General features: G+C 39.0%; 1 protein-coding gene across 1 annotated transcript in view; it reads left to right on the forward strand.

The window, feature by feature from the left end:
* Positions 1 to 24,498, forward strand: part of LRRC9 (leucine rich repeat containing 9) — a 3,097,114-nt gene that overhangs the window by 2,397,288 nt on the left and 675,328 nt on the right. The window contains exon 26 of the mRNA XM_044073581.1: positions 16,138 to 16,277. Coding sequence (XP_043929516.1) covers positions 16,138 to 16,277 — 140 coding nt within the window. The remainder of the gene's footprint in view (positions 1 to 16,137; positions 16,278 to 24,498) is intronic.

The following is a 24,498-nucleotide window of genomic DNA, read 5'->3' on the forward strand; positions in this document are numbered from 1 at the left end:
TCCAAAAAGAAGTCCCAAACCTCCCAAAACCAAGGACAATCCAACAAGTCAGAATAATTATTCAAGAGACCTTGTTACCCCTCCCACTCTGGCCCCTTTTTTCTTCCAGAAAGTCTGAATTTCCATTTTTTTCATTGGTTGGTAGCAGATAGTTTCAGACAAATGGGTTCTGAAAATCAGTCAAGGTTAAAGATGGCATTGGGAGTAAATTCCTTCTTTCCAGTGGGTCATTCCTCATCCTCTGAATCAAATTCTCTTGTTTCCAAGGAGTGATTGATCCAGTTCCTTGTTCCCAGGTGAGAAAGGATTTTTATTCAAGGATATTCCTAGTGCAAAGAAAGAGAATGCTTGGAGACCACTTCTGGATCATTCTTTCCTAAACCTGTTTGTGATGGTGGCCAAATTTAAAATGATGTCACTTCAAAACCTGTTACCTCTTCTTCCTCTTTCAAGATTCCAGGTAATTTGACTTAAAATATGATTACCATCACATCCCTATTCATCCAGACTTCAAATATTTCTTATGTTTTTGTGTATCTGGATTACATTATCAGTTCTGTGCCTTACCCTTTGGACTAACCACTGCACCAAGAGTGTTCACAAAATGTCTAGTTCCAGTTATAAGTCATTGCAGGCTACAGAGTATACACATTTTTCCATATTTAGATGACTTGCTTATCTTTGCAGAGTCTTTTTTCAAAATGTCAAGAATCTCTCTTTCCTAAGAGATCTCTTTCACAAACTGGGATTTCATTAGAACTTTTAAAAGTCTGTTTTGACGCCCTCACAGGATTGTGTTCCTGGGGTGTCAGACACCTCAGTTCAGAGGGCTTTTCTTCCACAGCAAAAACAGACCTATATCTAGAGCTATTTCTAAGGTTTTCCACTCAGACTTGGATCACTGCAAGGGATTACCTCAAGATTTTGGGTCGCATGGCATCTATGACTGTCATGATACCGTGGCAAGACTCCCAGTGCTGGGGTTTGTCAGAAGGAAAATCATTTGGTGAAGAAAGCAAATATCACTAAATCCAGGTCTCTCCTTCTTTCTCCTTGTTCTAAAGCAGTTAGTCACCACAGATGCCTTGGACTTTGGTTGAGGAGCAGTTTCAGGAGGGATGAAAGTGTAAGGTGTGTGAGACATCAAGGACAAACACAAGAACATAAATATAAAAAATATATATGCTTGCCCTGATTAAGGCACTCAGCCCTCTGAATCATCTTTGGTTCCTGGGACCTCTTCAAGTTGTGACAGAAAATACTACAGTCATATGATACATCAACATGCAAGGGGGAATCAGGTCATACCTCCTTTGCAGACTACCCAGGTTAACTTGGGATATATAGCTTCACAGCGCAGTCTCATTCTACAGACATCCTACGATTTGTCAGAGTAAAATTGTGTGGCAGATAAGCTGAGCAGGACAAGTGCAGACCCTCATGAATGGAAGCTAGATCAGATGGTCTTCTAAAATTTGATAGATCCATGGGGAATTCCTCAAGTAGACCTATTTGCTCCTTTTTGAACAATCAACTGGCAAGATTCTGCTCCAGGATTCCATGCAAGAAGGCCTGTAAGACAGATGCTTTTTCTTTTCCTTAGACAGGAATGTTCCTATATGCTTTTCCATCATTCCTGCTGATATCCAGGGTATTTCTGCTGATTCAGAAGTAATTTCCCAAGATTATTGTGATGACCCTCTTCTGGCCCAAGCAGCAGTAGTTCTCCCTTCTTTTGGAAATGGCCAGGGACAATTACCACAAGCTTCCTCACAGACTGGATCTGCTTTCACCAGATCAGGGTTGTTTGATACACCCAGACCTGAACCACCTTCAGTTGACTGCTTGGATGATAGGGTCTTAATTCCCTTTATGCACCTGTTAACTGAAGACGAGCAGCAGATCCTAATGGAGGCAAGAAAACTTGCTACTAGAAAAACATAATTAGTAAGTGGAAAATATTTTTTGCTTGGTGCCCACAACATAACCAGCACACATTCAGGGCTAATTGTTCACTGGTTTCCCAATATTTGTGTGAGTTACTATTCTATGCCCTTTCTTACTCCTCTGTCAAGGTATATTTATCAACAATTTCAGAATGTCTGCCCATGGATCCTCCTCTTTCAATGCTAAAATATATTTAAAAGTGGTTCTGCATAAGAAGTCTCCAAGTAAACCGGTGGCCCCTCCTTGAGGTCTTAATTTTATGTTAGGGATGCTAAGACTTGCTCCATTTGAACCATCTGATCTGACTGACTTCAGGTTTTTAGCATGGAAAACGGTTCTGATTGCTCTGACCTCTTCAAGAAGGTAGCTGAGTTCCTTTGTCTTATGGTGAGTCACCATAGCTCTTTTTCCACAGGGACAGGATTTGTTTAAGAAATAGTCCTTTTATGCCTACAGTGGAATCTGGGTTTACTTTTCTTTTCTTGAAACTAAAAATGAGGGGGGAAATGAAACTCCATACCTTGGATGTTCACAGACAACTCAGGTACTATCTTGATAGAATTAAGTCTTTCAGATCTTTGAATCAATTGCTTATTTCTTGTGAAAGTAAGAAGGTGCAACCTGTGTCAAAGCAGGTTATTTCTAAATGGTTGTCTAAAGCTATTACCTTTTATTATACTCTCCACAACAAAACTATTTCAGGCAGGGTCAAGGCCCATTCTTCTAGGACTTTGGCTTCATTTGTGGCTTTTTGAAAAGGTTTAGATTCTAGAAGCAGCAACTTGTCCATCAGTGCATACTTTTACAAAGCATTGTAAGCTTGATTCCTTCACTTGGTCTTATTTTTCTAAACAACATACATACATACATATTCATGTATGTTAATGAAAATAAACCATATTGACATATTTTTCAGTTGCAAACATTGTGCATGGCTTATAATCTTCTATATAATCATTGTCCATCAAACATTACATAGCTCATTCAATTTTTACCTTCCCTTAAACCTCATTCCTCCTCTAAAACACTGCTGTTTTATTCATTGTGTATAGTGTGCCCAGAATTCCCATTTTATGTGTAATTTGCTCCTATGTTTTTGTAAAGATCTAGATGTTCATCGTGCATACAGCTGCAGTAATCACAGATGGGTTTTCTGCCGTCAAGCGGTCGGCCGAATTCCAAAGTCTTGGTCCGGCGTCGGTTGTTGTCGCTTTCTCTTCTGACGTCAGTGAGGCCAGAGTATATAAGACACAGCCGACGCCATGTTCTTCAGTCTTTTTTGCCGCGCGGTGCCCGAAGCAGAAGCAGTTCGCAAGTGCCGGTCGGCCAGCTCCTGAATTACGAATATTTTGGAAACCGAAGTCTTCATTAAAGCTAAGTACCCCGTTGGGGAAACTTTTCTTGCCTCAGACCGATGTCAGAAAAAGTTAATAATTGTATTTCTTGTGGGAAGCAAATACCGCATAAGGATTTCCATTCCTTCTGCATACCTTGTTTGGGCCCAGACCACGACGTCTCGGGCTGTCGCTTTTGCGCTACCTTCAATAAACGCACTATTAAGCGTCGGGCGGTGTTCGCCCAGCACTACTTTGGTAAAGCTTTTGATTATAAAATGTCGTCGGACACTCCGACTACCGTTTTGTCCAAAAAACGCAAGGAAAAGGACCGACACGCGAGGACCGCGGTCCCCGCCGACACCACTCCAAAACAGGCTACATGTGGTCCGGTTCTCAGCGAGACGCCTTTGCAGTCCCTGACTACCAACGACACTCCTTTGGCGGTGTCCTCTGTACCCGAGACCGCTGGGACCTCAGCCCTTTCCCAGACTACAACCGAAGCCTCTGCTAATGTTGAGCCTACTAATGTGGACAGGTCCACCTCCACCCATGGTGTATTTAGGCCCTCATCTTCTTTTTCAATTAAGGCCTTTACTAAATCCAAAGCAGCCAGGCATCCCACGAGGCCTGTTGCACAGGGCCCATCCCCAGGTCCCATGCCTAAAAAACAGATGTTTAAAATGGCTGAGGATTTAATTACTCTTATCAGAGGTTCTCAACCCCCTCCAGACAAGAGACCCAGAGTGGAGGAAGATTCACCCTCTTCTGATCAGGGATCCATTTTATCAGAACATTCTGATGCAGAGGAACACTCTTACTCTCCTTTTGAGGATTCGGATGCAGAACAGTCCATTCCTTCTGTATCCCCTCCTGAGGATTTTTCCTTTGGGGAAACCTTGCACACCTTGAGGGAACACTTCCATTGGGAAGGCCAAGACTTTTCAGATTCCAAGAAAAGACTTAGGGAATTTCTTTTGTTACCTCAACACAGACCTCTGGCTATACCCCTGTTTTGGACATACTGGATGATGTCTATTCGGAGGCTTGTCTTAACCCGGATTCTCTGCCTCCTGCACCAGTCAAACCTGATAGGTATTACAGAGTACCCAGCTCTCACCAATTTCTCTTCAAAAGCCATAATGCTGACCCTGAAACCATTTCACAAGGCCCCAAGGGATTGAAGGCCTCCACTGCCAAGAATCCACTTCCTGCAGAAAGGGAATCAAGATCTTTAGAAAGGTGGGGTAAAAAGGTATATACCTCGGCCACCCTAACCATGAGGGCCTTAAATTGTCAGTTTCATATGCTTAAATATCAACAGTTCCTGTTATCACAATTAAGGAACAAAATGTCTCAACCTGAACAACCAGATTTAAAGGAGTTACAGGATATGATGCATAGTGCAGAGCAAGTGGGTAAACACACCTTACAATGTGGTTATGATGCCCTAGAGGCCTCAAGTAGAGCGGCTGCTACAGGATCAGTCATTCGCAGACATGCCTGGCTTAGGGAACAAAATTTGCCTGATCATGTGAAAGCTAAACTTCTAGATGCTCCTTTACAAAAGGATGTGCTGTTTGGTACTAATGCTGAGGAGATACTACGGAAAATGGAAGAAAAAGCCAAATCTATGCAAACTGTCAAAGCTTTTTTACAGGTCCAACCACCACGTTTTAGCAGAAATTGGCCTTCAAAAAACTGGTCCTTTCCAGCCACTGACAAGCCCCAAAGAGGTAGATACAGATGCACAAGGGGCAGAGGGCAATCACAAGGATCATATAGAGGCCGACAATGGCAAACTCCAGCATCAAGAGGTGGCGAAGACAGTGCACAACAATACAGGAAGCAAACCCAATGACTCCCTCATTTCCATGCCAAGCATGTCTCAGCTGGCAGCACCTTTGGGAGGGAAACTAGCATTATTTGCAAGCAATTGGCATATTGTCACAACAGACAAATGGATCCTGGACATTATAAACAGAGGCTACAAATTTCAATTTCACACTCTTCCAAAATGAGAGGCATGCCAAACCTGCCACAAAATCAAAGGGCAGAGGCACAACTACAAATTTCAAAGCTCATAAGCATGAGAGCTATTCAAGAGGTACCTACTCACCAACAAGGTCAAGGTTTTTATTCAAGACTTTTTCTGGTACCAAGGAAAGGAACCGACTGGAGACCCATTTTGGACTTATCCATCCTAAACACATTTCTACTCGTACCAAAATTCAAGATGCTCACATTACAGCAGCTTCTTCCCATGCTAGGCAAGGAGTTTTGGCTGGTAACATTGGACCTCAAGGAGGCATACCTGCATGTCCCAATCAGACAAAGCTGCAGAAGATACCTCAGATTTCTTGCAGGTTCAATCCACTATCAATATTCTGCATTGCCCTTTGGCTTATCTACTGCGCCCAGAGTATTCACAAAGTGCCTGGCATCAGTGATTGCCTACTGCAGACTTCAAGGGATACAAATTTACCCTTATCTGGACGACTGCCTGATCCAAGCGGACAGCAAGCACATACTTCAGGAACATCTGGCATATGTGACACGGTTACTGCTTTCTCTGGGATATACAATCAACAAAGAGAAATCAAGGCTAACACCATCTCAGAAAATAACTTTCCTGGATGCCAACTTGGACACAAACACCCAGATGGCCTACCTTACGCCAGAAAAACAGGGGCAACTATCTCGGTACTTCGAAATACTAGCAAAAAGTACCAGGCTTACTGCAAGGAAAATCCTGCAGGCTCTGGGATTCATGGCATCTTGCATTCTTTTAATCCCATGTGCAAAGCTGCATATGAGGAAACTTCAATGGTACCTAAAAAACCTATGGTCTCAACACAGTCACAGTTTGGAAACAATACTACCAATAATTCCATGTTTGCAAAAGGAATTTCTATGGTGGGCTCAAGCATGTCAAGCAAACACAGGCCTCCCATTCTGCAAGCCTCAAGCAAAGCAAGTCATCATCACAGACGCCTCAGATTACGCCTGGGGGGCGCACATGACGGACAGGTGCATTCAGGGCAAATGGTCCCAAAAGGAAAAGCACCTTTACATCAATCAAAAAGAAATGCTAGCAGTAATAAATGCAATTACAGCTTTCAAGGACTTCCTGCATCCAGGACAATTACTGATAAGAACAGACAACACCACAGTAATGTGGTACATAAACAAACAAGGAGGAACACATTCATACCCCTTGTGCAGACTAGCCATGACTCTTTGGAACTTGGCTCTGGAAAGGCAAATCGAACTTCAAGCACAGTACTTGCCGGGATTGGAAAACATACTGGCAGACAATCTAAGCAGAAATTTGACAGATCTACACGAATGGAAGTTACATCCTCAGGTGTTTACAGAAATAATCCAAGCATGGGGGAGGCCAGACATAGATCTTTTTGCCTCCCACAGGAATCATCAATTGGAAAAGTTTTGTTCGAGGACCTTTCATCCAAAGGCCTGGAGAGTGGACGCCCTCTCATTCAGTTGGACAGCATGGACAGTTTACGCATTCCCACCTCCGCCTCTTCTGCCCAAGGTGCTTTTGAAAGCAAGAACAGACAAACCGAAGATGATACTGATTGCTCCAGATTGGCCAAGGCAACACTGGTACCCACTCCTGAGGAGCCTAACACATACTCCTCCCTGGTCCCTGCCTCTAATGCCTCTTCTGCTGACTCAGCACAGCTACAAAACTCTTCACAGTCAGCTGAAAACACTCAATCTCGCTGCATGGAAAATCCCTTAACACCACAACAGACCCTACTCTCCAAGGAGGTGCAGGATGTCATTTTGGAGGCCAGAAGGCCATCTACTAGAAAAGCTTACTCCGCAAAATGGAAGTGGTTTTGCTCTTGGAATGAGAAAAGAGGCCAGGACCCTAGAAAACTGAACTTGCCTCAGGTATTACAGTATCTAGCTGAGCTGCTGAACAGTGGACTTTCATTTTCTTCCATAAAAATCCATGCCTCAGCCATTTCTGCAGAATTCAACACGGATCCTCCTTTATTTTCTCACCCACTCTTACAACAGTTCCTCAGAGGGGCTAAGAATATAAGACCACCAAGGAAGCAACCAATACCAGCCTGGGATCTTAATTACATACTAGAAAAATTAACATTGCCTCCTTTTGAACCAGCTGCCTCAACAGATTTGCAATATTTGTCCTGGAAAACAGCTTTCCTTCTGGCTATCACTTCAGCTCGTAAGGTTTCTGAACTACAGGCCCTCATGGCAGTGCAGCCTTTTCTCATTTTCCATCAGGACAGGGTTTCCCTTCGTACCAACCCATCATTTATGCCTAAAGTGGTATCCAGGGTAGCTTTAAATCAAGCCATACACCTACCTACCTTTTACCCCAATCCTCAAAACAAAGGGGAAAGGCTGCTACACTCTTTAGACATCCATAGGCAGCTACGTTATTATTTGGACAGAACAAAGTCCTTCAGGAAATCAGAACAACTCTTTGTGTCCTATGCTGTGGGGGCTCAAGGGAAGCCAGTTACAAAACAGACTATTTCTAAGTGGATAGGCCACTGCATATGGTTTTGTTATTCCTATCCTGGGAAATCTGTTCCTACAGGTATCAGATCACACTCCACCAGGGCCACAGCTACCTCTACAGCCTTCCTCAGAGGAGTTCCTACCAAAGATATTTTGGAGGCAGCCACTTGGAGTTCTGTACATACCTTCACAAAACACTACCACCTGCCTTTATATTCCAGAACAAGAGCAGGCTTTGCCACTGCTGTTTTGCAGGGCATTCTGGCTCAACCCAGTTCTTCCTAGTACCTACCACCCTGTGCATAGCTTTGGGACTCTACCCATCTGTGATTACTGCAGCTGTATGCACGATGAACATAGTACAGTTTTGTACCTACCATAAATGTAGATGTTCGAGTGCTAATACAGCTGCAGTACAGGTTTCCCTCCCTCCTTCCCCACTTGGTAAAGGCATGGGGCCTAACAACCTCTTCACACTACCTGACTGGGTTATCCAGCTATGTTTTATTTGCTTGCTACCACTGATTTTGTATTATATTGCATTGCTTGTATATGCATATAAGCATTATTTATGTATTGCCTTCCTTCTGGGGGCACCTGACATCTGGGGCAAGAAAGACTGAAGAACATGGCGTCGGCTGTGTCTTATATACTCTGGCCTCACTGACATCAGAAGAGAAAGCGACAACAACCGACGCCGGACCAAGACTTTGGAATTCGGACGACCGAGGGACCGCCTGACGGCAGAAAACCCATCTGTGATTACTGCAGCTGTATTAGCACTCGAACATCTACATTTATGGTAGGTACAAAACTGTACTTTTTTTTAATCTCTTTTGCTATATCTACTTCTAGTATGGTTCTTTTATATTTTGATTACCATTTTGTAGTAATTACTTTTTTGGCAGCCACAAGAATTAATCTCAGGAAGGTCTTACTATGTCTAGGCAATTCCGATTCTGTATTACACCTTAAAAAATAATTTCCTTAGTTACACCAATTTGCTCACCCAATATTTCTGCCAGAGTAGTCTGCAGGGAAATTTTAAAGTCTGCCAACTCATTACACTCCCAAAAATATGTTCCCAGTCACCTCTTTCTTCCCCAGCACACTTACTTCCAACATTTGCAATCTATCTGAGGAAAATTTATTTGGAGTCGGTTTGGGGTATAAAATATGCAAGCACTTCCAGGCAAAGAACCTAAATCTTCCAGACCTTGTTGCATGTTTGGGAGCCATACATATATCCTCCCATTGTTTCTTTGTGAATTGCTTATACAGTCTCTCTTTCCAATCCTTTCTAACCTCCTCTGATTGATTCCTATAGTTAGCATGCAATATTTTATATGCCGTACTAATTATTCCTTTTTTAAGAGCAGCCTCTGTTTTAGTTTCTACTAAAAACTTCACCAGTGCTGGTCTTTCACTTAGGATCCCCCTATTCCTTTCTCTTTGCCTGTACTCTGATATTAATCCTTGTTAGAAGAGGCAATCTTTACCCTGCAGTCTGAATTAATTCTTAGCCTCTTCCCATTCTATTACCTTTCCCTCTGTAATTATTTGCTTTCAGTACCTTGGATCCTATGCCAGTTTTCTAAAGCACGTCAGCCTCCTCTTGCCTATTCTGTGTACCCCTTATTGCAGTCATCCCTATCTGTTGAATCTGGGAGGGTAGCCTAATGGTTAAGGTGTTTGCCTTACAAACACAAGGTGCAGGGTTTGAGTCTCACAAGGGATAATTGGCTAGGCTTAAAATGGCTCGCAAGGGCAGTTAGCTTAGTACTTACCTATGAATCTCATTTCTCCATTCCTGTGTTGGTTTGGTTCTTAGAATACTTTATGCTACTTTATCAATAACCATGCAGAATATCATATTCATATTCTCCGTAAGACTCTGCATCCAAAATCCCATTCTCACTTTATTTCTTGAACCCCCCCCCCACATTTCATCACCCCTTTCCACTTTGAATTATAGCTTTCTGCTTCTGTTGTGTATAAGAGCCTCAACCATGTAGCTCTAAAATACACCTTCAAATTGGGTAATCCCAATCCACCTTGTTCTCTTGGAAGGATCATTTTATCCCACATAACTGTTGCCCTCTTCCCTTCCCAGATAAAAAAATGAAACTCTTTATTAATTGCTATCCACAACCTTTCCTCTGGTTGATAAAAATAAGACAAAATGTTAAAATCCATGAAAATGCTAAGCTTCTTACAACTGCAAATATATTAGCATGTTTGTTTTCCACTGGCAAATGTGCAGTAGAGTTGAGATATCTGGGCAGGTGTGCATTCTTTTCTGAGTGAAATTTACAAATAATCTTATATTTTCATGGAGACAAGCTGTCTGCAAGTGCAAGCAGTTAATTGTAAGAATTCAAAGTATTATTTGCTGAGGAAAATGCAAAATTTAAACTTAAAATGGCATGTAGTTCAGTAAAAAAAATTAAAGTTTGAAATTACGGGAAGTGTATAAGAGATAACCTCTCTAGCAATATTAATAATTTAGTGCAGTTAATAGAACAGTGTACAGTTTACTTTTATTTAAAGATAACCAGTGCACTTTTTAGGGCTAAAATTAATGTTTTCTGAAAGTATACAAGGGAGGAAGATTACAAGGGTATTTATTTATATTCCACTTTAAACTGCTGTTTTGGAGCTTAAGAAAATTTTGGGAGAAATCAACATTCAGCAGGGGATATTATTTTCAAGTGGGGACTGGAATTTGACTTGCTATAGTGAGGATGTATCAGGGGACCTAGAAGAAACAATATAACAAAAGAGTGTAGATTTATGAAGAAAATTATGAAAATATTTGGTATGGAAGATGTGAATTCAGTAATAGGAACTCGGACAGAATTAACGTATTTCCCAAAGTACAATAACTAGCCTAGACTAGATAGAAATTATATTTCATAGGAACATGTGCTTTTAATTGAAAACTTAGACACACATCCAATAACACTTTCTGACCATGCACCAGTAAAAACTAAGATAAAAACGGCAGGGTAGTGAAGTAAAAATAAGACACTGGCACATACCTACCTAAGAGAGGAATTTAAGGAATGGGTCGTGGAAATTATTTGCGCATTATTAGGGAAGATAGAAATGTCTTCAGAATTTATAGGTAGTGACTGTGATAAAGTAAAAAATAGGGTTGAAATAAAAGAGAAGGAGTTATGGTTAAGCGGTAATATAAATTTAGAGGGGTTGAGAAAGGCTAAAGTATTGCACAGTAAAGGGACTCTCACAGAAGAAGAGGAAGTGCAAATGGAGAGTGCTAAATAGAAAGTAAGGGAATATCTGGATAATATGCATGAGTTTAGAAAGACTGCAGTTAAGCAACTATTTTTTGATAACTTCTCCAAAGCACAGAAACTTTTAGCAAAAAGACTTAGACAACAGAAAGTTGAAAGGGTTGTCACCAAACTTGGAGAACCTATAACAAGAAAAATAATCAGAGATCCTGCAGAGGTTTTATAGATTTCTAGAAATGTTATGAAATTGTATATAAAGCAGAGAAATGTGGAAATGAAAAAAAGAGTGCAAATGGAAATATTTATGGAGGACTTAATTATGCCAAAGTTAGAGGTAAACGAGGCTCAACAGTTAACAGATAAGACAGGAGGGGAGGAGATAAAAACAGTTGAGAGATCTCTTAATACCAGCTGGGATTTCAGGAGAACATTCCAGAGTCTTTCTTAACTCCTTCATCCAAGATTTTGCTCCTCAGATGTCAACTAGACATTTCAGTTCAAAGAGTTTTTATTCTACAGGAAAGAATAGCACTATAGCTATTTCCAAGGTTTTCCACTCATTTTGGTCACTGCAAGGGAATACCTCAAGATTTTGCATCTCATGGCATTTATGATTTTCCTGATACCCTTTCAAGACTGCATACGAGAACGATACAGTAGTATCTGAAGTCTCTTTGGTCCCAGCACCAAAACTCTTTATCTTTTCAAATCCCATTGTTGGAGTTTGTAAGAAGAAAAATAATTTGGCAGAGACAACAGGATATCCTTAAATCCAGGTCTTGCCTTCCCCCGTACTGCTCCAAAGCAGTCAGTCACCACAGACACCTCAGACTTTGCTTTGGAAGCAGTTTCAGGAAGTCTAAAAGTACAGAGGGGGTTTAGGACACCAAGGACAGATGCAAGCACATAAATATTAAGGATATGTTTGCCCTGATCAAGACACTCAGCTCTCTGAACCATCTTTGGTTCCTGACCCCTTTTTAAGTGGCTACAGATAGTACCACAGTCATCTGGTACGCAAGGCAGAAACCAGATTGGTTTGGGATACAGCTTCACAGCACAATCTCACTCTGTAGGTATCCTACACATTTTCTCAGAGCAAAATTGTGTGACTGGTAAGCTGAGCAGGACCAGGGCAGACCCTCATGAATGGAAAATAGATTAGGCAGTCTTCCAAGATTAGATCCCTATGTGAGGAGTTTCTCATGTAGACCTCTTTGCCTTCTTTCTGAGCAATCAACTGGCAAGATTCTGAGCTCCATCCAAGAAGGCCTGGAAGACAAATGCCTTTTCTTTTCCTTACACATGAATTTTCCTCTATGCTTTTCCACCCTTTCCACTAATATCCAGGGAACTTTTGAACATACAGAGGGAATTCCCAAGATCATTTTGGTGACTTCCTTCTGGCCCAATCAATAGTGGATTGCTCTTCCTTTGAAAATGGCCAAGGGCAATTACCGCAAGTTTCTTCAGACTATATCTAAGCACACAAGAACAGGGGTGTTTGATATATCATCAATCAACTTCAGCTGACTGGCTTGAAGATAGGGTCATAATTCCTTTTAAGCACCTGTTTATTGAGGATGTGCAGCAGGTACTAATGGAGGCAAGAAAGCTTTCTACTAGGAAATCATATATTAGCAAATGAAAAAGGTTTTCTAGTTGGTGCCAACAACATAACCAGCACCCATTCAAAGCTAGTTGTTCTCTGGTTTTACAATATTTGTGCGAGTTACTACTGTATAGCCTTTATTTCTCCATCAAGATTAATTTATTGGCCATTTCAGTATGTCTGTCTATGCATTATCCTCTTTCAATGCAGTCTCATGTCAAAATGTTTTTGAAAGGGGTTTTGCATAAGAGGCCTTCAGAGAAAACCAGCGACCCTTCCTTGGGATCTTATTTTTGTGTTAACACTTGCTCCAATTGAACCAGCCAACCTGGCTGACATGGAAGACAGTTTTACTGATTGCTCTGGCTCTGCAAGAAGGGTATGTCAGTTGCAAGAACTTATGATGAGGCCACCTATCTCATTTTCCATAGGGACAAGATTTCTTTGAGAATTAATCCTCCTTTTACACCTAAAGTGGTACCTTGAGTTTACTTTGTTAGTTATCTGTATACCCATTTTCTTTCCTAAAAATGAGAGAGATGGGATACTTCATACCTCAGATGTCCATAGACAACTTCAGTACTATACTGACAGAACTAAATATTTTCAGATCTTTGGGTTAATTCATTTTTTGTGAAGGTAAGAAGATGGAGCAATCGGTGTCAAAACCCTACTATTTCCAAATGATTGTCTAATTCTATTACCTTTTGCAATACACACCATAAGAAAGCTATTCTAGGCAGGATCACAGCCTACTCTGCCATGGCACTGGCTTCAGTTATAACTTTTTGGAAAGCATTGGATTCTAGAAATATTTTAGAAGCTGCTAGTTGGTCCTCTGTGCACACTTCTGCAAAACATTATAAGCTTAATTTTTTTTCTCTAGGCCCAGGTCAGGCTTTGCTAGGACCATTTCCAGCAGCTCCCAAACACTTCTCCTTCCACTTCATAAATGTAGTTAGTTGGGATAAACTACCCATGTAGCTAAGGCTACTACCGCACCACTGATTAATATGATGAACCATAGTACAGTTGTTTTAGGAAATTTACCATAACAGTAGCTGTCAGAATGCTCATTGGTGCAGTAGCCACTCCCTTCTTCCCTCCATCCCCCTTGTTTTTTGGTGTGCTTTTTTATGCAAGGGTGTGGACAGTTCTGTTTTAGTTTTTCCTAGCTTTGTTTCTTTCAGGGCTCAACCCCACTCTGTCTCTGCTGGAAGGAAACTCTGAAGGGCTTGGCACACAACCTTTTCTTTCAGTCAGCTCAGCTTGAGCTGCCTGACAGTTTGGGTATGTGGAAGTTACTGTGAACCTTTATCAGTTGGCTAGCTGTTGTATCCTTTGCAGGATATAACCCATATTGCTAAGGCTACTACAATGGTGATCATCCTTTCATTCGCTTCCATCCACTATGACAACCTGCCCTCCATCCCCCTTCCAATTTGTCATATTGTGGGACCTAAAGGATATTTCTATTTATTAAGCTGACTGCTTTGGAATCTAGCCTTAGTTGTTGGCAACAAACTTAATTTGAAGTAGCTTCACACACTGGAGCGTTATGGGAAAATAGTTTTTTTAAATGGCCTTCAGGCTGGAGCATTAGTTTTTCCAGCATGTATCCAACAAGCAGCTTGAGGGACCCATCAGTCAAATCTTCTGGATGTGAATGAAAGAGTTTGGCATTATGAAAAGTACTTAACTATAATTTCTTGGTTATTCAGAACCCTAGGTGGCAAGTGTATGTTATCAAACTGTATATCATATGAACCAGGTTGACTAGAGAAATGATTAGCTCCTTTGTGTATGTTACTGAGGCAAAAACTGCAGATTTCTGTTGATGTATCATCAATTCATTTATCATGGGAATTTCCACCAAGAGTTCAGACCTCCTAATCAAGACAATATAGTAAACCTAAGATAAATTAGCTTATGTCACTTTTTTATTTCTCCAAATCTTTTGGGTTTCTAATACTATGATAGGAATGAACCCCATTCCTACATCAAAGTACGAATAAATTTCATGAAATTAGTATTGTTTCAATGTTTGATGTCAGCCAAAAGTGTTCTTCACAGCACCCGCAATGTGTCCAGTAATGACTCCTCCTGCAATTTGTATGGGGTTACTTGGATTGGTAACATACCTAAATACAATTGTAGATTCCTTTTTATAAGACCCATTGCTCCTACTATTATTGGAACTGTCTGGGTATCTTTCTTCCATACTGTTATTGTTGCTGCCTGCAGGTCCCGATATTTTATGACTTTGTATCACTCTCTATGCAAGACATTGTAGTCACTGGGTGTAGTGATTTCAATGATAAATGCTACTTTTGTCTTATTTTCTTGGACCACTTTATCCGGTTTTCTAGCATCTATCTTTTGAACTGGTGTTAACGGGTGATCCAATGTGATGTAAACTTCATTATTTTCTATGATGCTTTGTGGCTCATGCTTCCAGTGTTTTTCAGCCACTTCAGTACCATAATGTTTGCACAATCTCCAGTGCAACAGTCTTGCCACATTATTTTGTCTTTCTGTATACAGTCCTTCTGCCATTAATATGTCACAACCAGCAACAAGGTGTGCTACTGTTTCCAGCTTGGCTTAACAAAACTTTTTTTGTCTGTTTCTTCCACATGTTCAATGGGCTTTGTAAACCAGAGTGTATGTAGCCCACTATCTTGGGCTGCCAATATTAACTTTTCATCTCTTGGTTTGAATTCACCTCTCCTTAACTATTCATGCATTCATTCCTGATCAACATGAGGTTCTTCCAGAAGTTTTCTATACTTGCAGCTATATTTATGCTTTTTCCACATTTCTTGCCTTCTGATCTGGTCCTTCACTCTATAGTCTTTCTTTTGTTTTTTGGCACATTCATTTTCTGCCTGATTTTTCTCTACTTCTGGTTTGATTTCCATTACTGCTTGCCACCAATATGCTTCTGCTAAATTAAGCAGAGAAGTCATCTTAGATTTAGTCTCCTCATGTTTCAAAACTTTCAGTACATTTGGGTCTTGTGAGGTCAACAGATATGCGTGGAGTCCCACAATTGCAGATCTATACATGTAATCAATTTGTTATTTTAATGTTTGGGTTGATGATGAGTCAATTGAAATTTCCATGGAACTATTCCAGATTATGGAAGAGTTTTGGCTTAAGTTGTTGCCCACACATTCCATATATGAGTGTTAATTGGATTTGATATTCACTTTTCATATTGTCATGTGATTTAATTCACAATCACTTACCATATTATATGATTTGACACACCTGTATTATTGTCTTATTGGTATGCATGATTATTTTTGTTTTATTTATGTATAGTGCTTAGTGATAGACATTTCAATAATGTTGAACTTGATTGGCCTATAATGGCTTATATTTATAGGTTAGGCATGAGGAAGTCACAATTTAGAAACACTGTTAATTTACTAATTTATTTTTTCTTTGTTGTCTTTCTAAGGTACTCAGTCTAAATCATAATCATATTGTGTCTATACTGTCCAGACAAAAAACTCAAAACCATATATCAAGTAGACAGTTGCTTTACCAAAAAGTGATTTCCAGTGGTTATGGTCAACAGGGAGGTTTAAAAGGAAACAAGTAGGTATATCTTAAGTTTTTTAATCATTTTAGTATTACACATAATTTTGTAAGACTGTGTTATAAATTTATAAAGTATGTCATATTTGTAAAGATAGAAATTTGATTTTGTGAGCAGAGTGGAAAAATACAGAGAAAAGATGAAGAATTTGTTATTTTAGGCAAACATTTGAATGTCATTTTTACAGGCCAGTGATTAATGCTTTCTTCATAAAAGGACATATTTAAAGACTACTGAAAGAAGTGTTATTAGCAATATATTTTACAGCATTCTATAATCTAATCATTTCACATCTGATGAAATAATTGGTGTTTGTTTTGTTGGTGTTGAGGGCTGTATAGGTCAACAAAATCCATAGGCAGAGACTCAGAAGAGACCAGTAAAGATTATTTTAATATGCGTAGTAAATGATGAAGCCATTAATTTTGAGTATAGTCTAGCAAGAGTAGAAATGAGATGGCAATGTGGAATATGTCAAAATCAAGTCAAAGAAAACTTTATTGTCATTCAGAACTACACAGCAATGTAGCTGAATGAAATTACAATGCTTCATTCTCAATGTAGGAAACAGTTGCACATATAGACAGAGAACAATTAATAAAATATCACAGTAGAATTTTAATAAGTAACAATTAGTAAGTAAGTAGGACAGCAGTGACCCACACCCATCCCAGAACAGGAGACAAGGAAGATAAAGAACAGTATAAAGGTAATATTGTCAAAGTAAAATTGAAACAATAGCAGCATATCTATGAATAGACTGAATTATTGCAAAGTTTGTATATTGCACTTTACAGTCCTTCAGTGTGTAGGTGAGCTACCTTAGTATTACACTTAGTTATTGCACACCTATAAAATAAGCCCCTTGATAGGCTAGTTATGTAAGAAGCATCATTGTTCATTTTTCCCAAGAGTTCAACAGTCTAATGGAGAGTGGAAATAAACTGTTTTTTAGTCTGGTGGTCTTACAATTCAGGCTTCAGTATCTCCTGCCTGAGGACAGGTGAGTGTACATACCATTGGCAGAATGCATTGAATCGTTTGAAATCTTTTTGGCCCTGTCGATGCACTGGCATTTGTGTAGATCCTCCAGAAGTGTAAGGGAGGTGCCATTGATTCTTTCTGCTGACCTTACAACTCTCTTAAGAGCCTTCTGATCCTGATTGTTACAGCTCCCATACAAGACTGCAATGCTGTTGGTCAGGATACTTTCAAAGGTGCCCCTATAAAAGGTCTGAAGTATGGTGCTTGGTAATTTTCCCTTCCTAAGTTTCCTTAGAAAGTGCAAGCATTGCTGAGCTTTATTGACTGTGCTGGATACATGGACTGACCAGGATAAGTTCTCCATGATATGAACACCCAAAAACTTTGTACTCTTCACCCTTTCCACTGTCATCCCTTTCATCACTAGAGGTTTGTGTGGTACTTGAGATCTTCTGAAATTAGCAATCAACTCCTTTGTCTTGCTGACATTCAGTGCTAGATTGTTGCTGTCACATCAGACCAGTAGTTGATCAATCTCATTCCTGTAGGCCTCCTCCTCTCCATCTTTGACCAGGCCTATAACAGTGGTGTCAGCAGTGAATTTGATGATTCTATTCATCTCATGTGTGGCCATGCAATCATGTGTCAGCAGACTGAAAAGTAGAGGGCTTAAGACACACCCCTGTGGTACTCCTGTGTTCAGGATGATACTTCCAGAGCTGTTGTCTCCCACACAAACCTTTTGAGGCCTTTCAGTAGGGAACCTCAGAATCCAGTTGTATAAATGAGAGTCTGTGCCCAGTTGAAGTAGCTATGATATCAGATTCTGAGGGATGACAGTGTTGAAGCAGAACTGAAATCGACAAATATCAGTCTTGCATAGCAGTTTTTGCCTTCTAAGTGGGTCAGTGTTTCATGGAGTGCAAGTGAGATGGCATCCCCTGTACTGCAGTTTGTCCTGTACACAAATTGCAGTGTGTCCAGTGTCACAGGTAAGATTGAGGCTATATGATGTTTGGCCAGCCTTTCCAGGCACTTCATTACTGTCAATGTTAAAGCAAATGGTCGGTAGTCATTCAGAGTTGTTGGCTGTGGTTTCTTGGTAGAGGAATGAAAGTCATCTCCTTGAAGCATTTCGGAACACTGGCTAGATGGAGTGAGGTGTTGAAGATGTCAGTGAGTACTGGAGCCAGTTCCATTGCACATTCTCTTAGTACCCTGCCAATGATGTTGTCAGGACCAGCTGCTTTCCTCGGGTTGACACGTTTTAGGGTTCTGGTAACATCGATTGTAATATGTCTGCTAAACTTTGGCCTGATATCATAAAATGTATATTTTACTGATTCCCACCTCCTTTGAATGAGACTTTAAACTGAGGCCTCACTTGCCCGAGTTGGTGGTAGCTTATTTTAACAAGAACGGTTCCTTGGCACTTATTAAGAAAAGTATTGTACTTTGCATGATTTCCTGGCTGAATTTCCTCTGATCAGTATAAGTACTGGCAAAGGTCTCCACTGAAACTTGGCCATGCCTAGTGGGACTAGCTCAGTGAACAAAAGTAAGTAAGTACATAAATAAGATAGGTGATAAATTTTGCATTAATAAAGCAAATGAAACTATGCAGTTTTACTGAGAGCAATGTAAAAGGATGCCTTATTATAAATAGAATTGTCAAGAAAGATCCTGTTTAATCTGCATTCAGTGAGTTATTGCTGTGTGCAACTTTCCTGGTGGTAATTATGTTTTAGTTTTACTACATTTCTCGTCAGTTTTATTTTGAGTTACTGTTTTAGCTCATGTTTTACATCACAGCGACACAGCATGTAGTGTTGTCTTCTATGCAGAGTCTGCATGTCCTCCTTGTGTTCGCTTAGGTTTTCTCCCACATTTCAAAGACATGCAGTAGAAGGATTGGATACTCTAAACTGGCTGTAGCTGTGAGTGTGCATTTGTATGTGTGGTATGGAAGAACAACACAGACAGAACTAGCCATCCAGTAGTTATGAACATTGGCTGTAAAAGATTGTCACTGCTGAAGTGACACTCCAAACTCATATCCATAAATGGGAAGAAGAGATGATGGATGGATGGGTTTTAACTGATTTTTGTGGGACAAATACACACACGCACGTCTATCTATATATATATATATATATATATATATATATGTATGTGTATATATATATATATATATATATATATATATGTATATATATACACACACACACACACACACACACACATACAGAGAGAGAGAGAGAGAGACTTTCTATTTTTTGAGTAATTCTATTTTTAGCAGTGGAGTGTGGCAAATCTTGAAAATCAGAAAGTTTGTTTTGAAAATTTTCGGCTTACCCTGTGATTGTGTGACTGTAACATTACTCTATAAATATATATCTATATATAATATATATATATATATATATATATATATATATATATGTATGTGTGTGTGTGTCTGTATATATATATATATATATATATATATATGTGTATGTGTGTGGCTCTATATATATATATATATATATATATATATATATATATATATATATATATCTTCTTCTTCTTTCGGCTTTTCCCGGTTAGGGGTCGCCACAGCGGATCACCTGTCCGCTCATGATTGGTAGTGAAGTTTTACAGTGTCGAGTTGCCAGCCCGGCACCCAACCTTCCACAGAAGGCAAACACACATGCACTCACACCTAGGGCCAATTTAGAGTGTCCAATCCACCTACTGCATATCTTTCAGATGTGGGAGGAAACCGGAGCACCCGGAGGAAACCCATGCGACCACAGGGACGACATGCAGACTCCGCACAGAAGGCACCCCAGCTGAGGATCGAACCAGAGAACCTCTTGTTGTGAGGCGATATAATATATATATATATAGATATATATATATATATATATATATATGTATTTATTAGATATAGATATATATAGTTATCATCCCCAACCAGTGGATCCAATCATTCCCCATCACTTGGGACAGTGTGGGCTAGGAAGGAACATCATACATGTAGCTATCAAATGTAGTTTAGCTTTGGACTTTCTGGCCCTACTCCCCCACTTTCTGCATGCATTTGACCAGTTACTGGGGAATCTTTACAGTGAGTTGACAGCATTGGCCATCTCCTCACTTCTAGAAGGATAGTTCTTTTTAAGTAGCTCCCACATGAAGCATGAGTGATGGTTTCTGAAAAGTTATTTAATGATGACTGATGATGGTGCTTGCTGCTGGATGCAGCTGCTTGCTGAAGCCAAAGTCTGATTAATACACTGAACTTTGCAGACTATAACTTTTTTCAGCACTATATTATGCGCAGGACTCATAAAATAACTTGACTGTGTAACATATACGATAATGTCACTTTTTGCAGTTTTTAATGTACCAGGTTTAACTTCTCCAAAGCATGTATGAATGATACTCTCCATTTACCTCAGAACAAATGTGTTCCTACAAGTACCAGATTTAGCAAAAAAATCAGATCTAATATCGTACACTTTCAATGTCCTTCATATACATTTTTCTTGTGCCATTCAGATCTTGTCCATGAAACAGTTTGCTGATTTTAATACTATTGGAGTTCGTTTGATGTCATGCAGTCTGCTGATAAGCTACTTTGTGTTCTGTTTCAAGGTGAATTATGTGACAACCTTAAACTTTTATTGAGTCTTTCCTGTTGGGCTCCAATCCTCCCTGCACCTGTTTTTTTATTTGTAATTTTCCTTGAAGCTTTTACCAAGCACAGAACATTCTGTAATGCATACAGTTGGATGCCTTTCATTTTTTTCTTGCTTCTCAGCTATGAGTAGTTTAACCCTTTAATGTATACATGCTAACAAACAGAAGTGTACATGTGTCTAAGTGACAATGTTTTTCTGCATATATTCTAGCAAACAGAAGTGTACATGCACTGTTATATTTTACTATATAGATATATATATATATATATATATATATATATATATATATATATATATATATATATTCTGATAAACAGAAGTGTATATGCAGTGTTATAAATGGCTAAATATATATCTAACAGTTCTCCCTTTTTGTTTTAAAACACACAAAACAGTTTACATTGCTATATATTTTTGGTCAGATCATAATTTTCATCCTGATTTACAGAAAACACATTAGGAAACAAAACCTGTAGTTTTCTTTTGATGCAACAAGTCAAAACACAGTTTTACACAGCTAGTATAACAAACATTACTACTAGAATTGGATGTATTATCTAGTTTAAAAAACTTTTCTTTTGCAGACCATTCTGTAAAATATTTTACTAATTATATGTTATGTTTACTAACTTATTTTTTTAACTGTTGAATTAACTGTTTACTTTTGTTAATTTCCTCATACAAAGAATTTGAAAACAGACTACTCGAGGATTTTATTTAAAAGACATAGACATTTTACTTTTTGGAGTAAACATGTAAACTTTGGTATGCCACACTAAATGAGTGATATTACTAAGACATCCCACAAAGGTGTTTGCTTAGAACAACTCTTACATTGCAAACAAACTGAGGAGCAATTTCTGTGAACATTTTAAAACTTGACAGCAAAATTGTTTATTTATACAGATTTACAGTGTTGTAGAAAACATGGTTTAAAGTATTTGCTGTACAATATACACTAAGCATATTTATTATTTACTATTAATTTGCTTACACAGATTTTTTTGCATTTGTACATACATAGGCTGTATTGTACACTTAGTCCTGTTTACAAACTTAGTGACATTAATATCAAACGTTACTGAAACATTAAAATGTATTTCTGTTTCCTGGTATTTATGTCTCACTACCGTACATGTTGATGGTACCCTAACCACTTGATGACAATAAAAAGGCATGGTTGTCTTTCAGTGATTAATGAATCATTAATACAGACCAGAATGTTTCCCTCTTGTACCTTTATTTTAGTCCCTTCTGTAGTACTGTTTACGCAGTCAGTGTAAAATTGAGTGTGCCCTTTCTCCCTGTAGTACGCAGCGTTTTATTGCAGTATTGTTTTGTAAAATATATTTGCTTCATGCTGACAGAGTTGTGAATGTATGTCTGCCTGCTGGCTGTTACCCAGACTGTGTTATTCTGGTCAAAGGAAAGATTTCCAATATGACATGCTTGTCCCTTAGGACAAGAGAAAGTACATTGGGTTCTGTTTTAGTATTCTGTACCCAGTACGACTTTATATTAGTAATAATACTTCTTTATACTTGTTTTGCTGGTATTTTTTGCTATTTCTGATGCTATTATACAATTACAAAATTTGTAAAAAAAACAAAATAGATATTGACTTAACTAACATATGCTTATATTTATTTGCTATTGTCTGCCTTTTGCTCTTGTGCATTTTAAACAGATGCACTTTAGGTGAAAAGAAAATACATGCATGTCACTCTACAATGTAAGAGCATTACCCTTTTCTGCTGCTTTGCAATTTAACTTGCTAACAATGGTCTGCACTGTATTTTTATAGCATTGTACACAGAAAGCAGTTTTATATGATTTACATAATAAACATTTATAGTCATACCACACGTTTTTGTTTAAGATACCAGTGAAACATAATCTCATTTGCATAATTCTTGACTGTCAACTTGCCCTAATAAGGTTTTACATTTGCTAATATCCTTTTTATAAAAACTCTGTAGCATGTCCAAAATTTTATCTGGTCATTCTGACACATTAAGAGTAAAACTTTGTTTAATACCCTGTCTAATGGCATCCATACTGCATGTAAATTCAGAAAGATCTCTTACCAGTTCCACTGGGACCCAGATGGTTGGTCAGGGCACTGTAGAGGATTAGAAAACATTTGTAGTTACTTGAAAAGCTGGTGAAATGAAGCTGACAGTTTCAAATTTGAAACCTGGGAATTCACCGACCTAGAGAGTTTATGGCACTGCTAACTTTCAGCACAGCAGTCTCACTCCAGAGCCAGATATCGGAGAACTGTGCTGCTGCAAACTGGAAAGTGAAGTGCTTCTGTTCAGGACTCAATCACATACATAAATGTTAGTTACTGTGCCTTTACTGAAGTGACTTTATACAAGGCGCCAATCCCCTTGTGTTTAGATACAGGCTAAGCTCGCCACTGAAAAGTTATTTAATGATGATAGATTATGATACAAGTCTGATTAATGCACTGAACTTTGCAGACTATAACTTTTTCAGCACTATATTATGAGCAGTACTAATAAAATAATTTGTCTATGTAACATAGGACACGTACGATAATGTCAGTTTACAGTTTTTAGTGTACCAGGTTTAACTTCTTAAAGCATATATGAATGATACTCTCCAATTACCTCAGAGCAAACATGTTCCTACATGTACCAGATCTAACAAAAATCAGATCTAACATCATACACTTTCAATATCCTTTATATACATATTCTTGTGCCATTTGGATCTTGTCCATGAAACAGTCTGTTAATGTTAATACTACTGGAATTTGTTTCATGTCATGCAGTCTGTTGATAAGCTACTTTGTGTTCTGTTTCAAGGTGAATTATGTGACAACCCTAAACTTTTAGGGAGTCTTTCCTGTTGGGCTCTGATCCTCCCTGCACCTTTTTTTTTATTTGTAATTTTCCTTGAAGCTTGTACCAAGCACAGAAGATTCTGTAATACATACAGTTGGATGCCTTTCATATTTTTTTCTTGCTTCCCAGCTAAGAGCAGTTTAACCCTTTAATGTATACATGCTAACAAACAGTAGTGTACATGCGTCTAAGTCACAATGTTTTTCTACATATATTCTAGCAAACAAAAGTGTGCATGCGCTGTTATATTTTACTACATATATATTCTAATAAACAGAAGTGTATATGCACTGTTATAAATGTCTACATATATATATCTAACAGCTTCCCCTGCTCTTCACAAAGGGAAACGCACTGACTTTTATGTGCACCCCCCACCCAGAATGCACGCAACCCTCCCTGGAAGGGACTAGCAGGCCACGTCCATTCACTCTTTACTGTCTGCTCCAGTGCCAAGATGGTCTTGGTAAGGGCTCCATCCTTCAGCACAACAGAGCTAGGCCTGCAAAGTTAGCATATTTAATTAAGAAAGTATGGAGCAAAGCTGCCCATATTGGGTGGGGGGTATAGGAGTTATTTTCCTGCAGAAAATGTTTGCTTTATTTTTTGTTTGATTTGATTTTAATGTTTGGTCAATAGTGATGTTTCATTACTGGTGGTCACAGTTAAAGTAATAT

This window comes from Protopterus annectens, chromosome 6.part0, assembly GCF_019279795.1.
Source record: "Protopterus annectens isolate FY-2018-M chromosome 6.part0, PAN1.0, whole genome shotgun sequence".
NCBI classification, from domain to species: Eukaryota; Metazoa; Chordata; order Ceratodontiformes; family Protopteridae; genus Protopterus; species Protopterus annectens.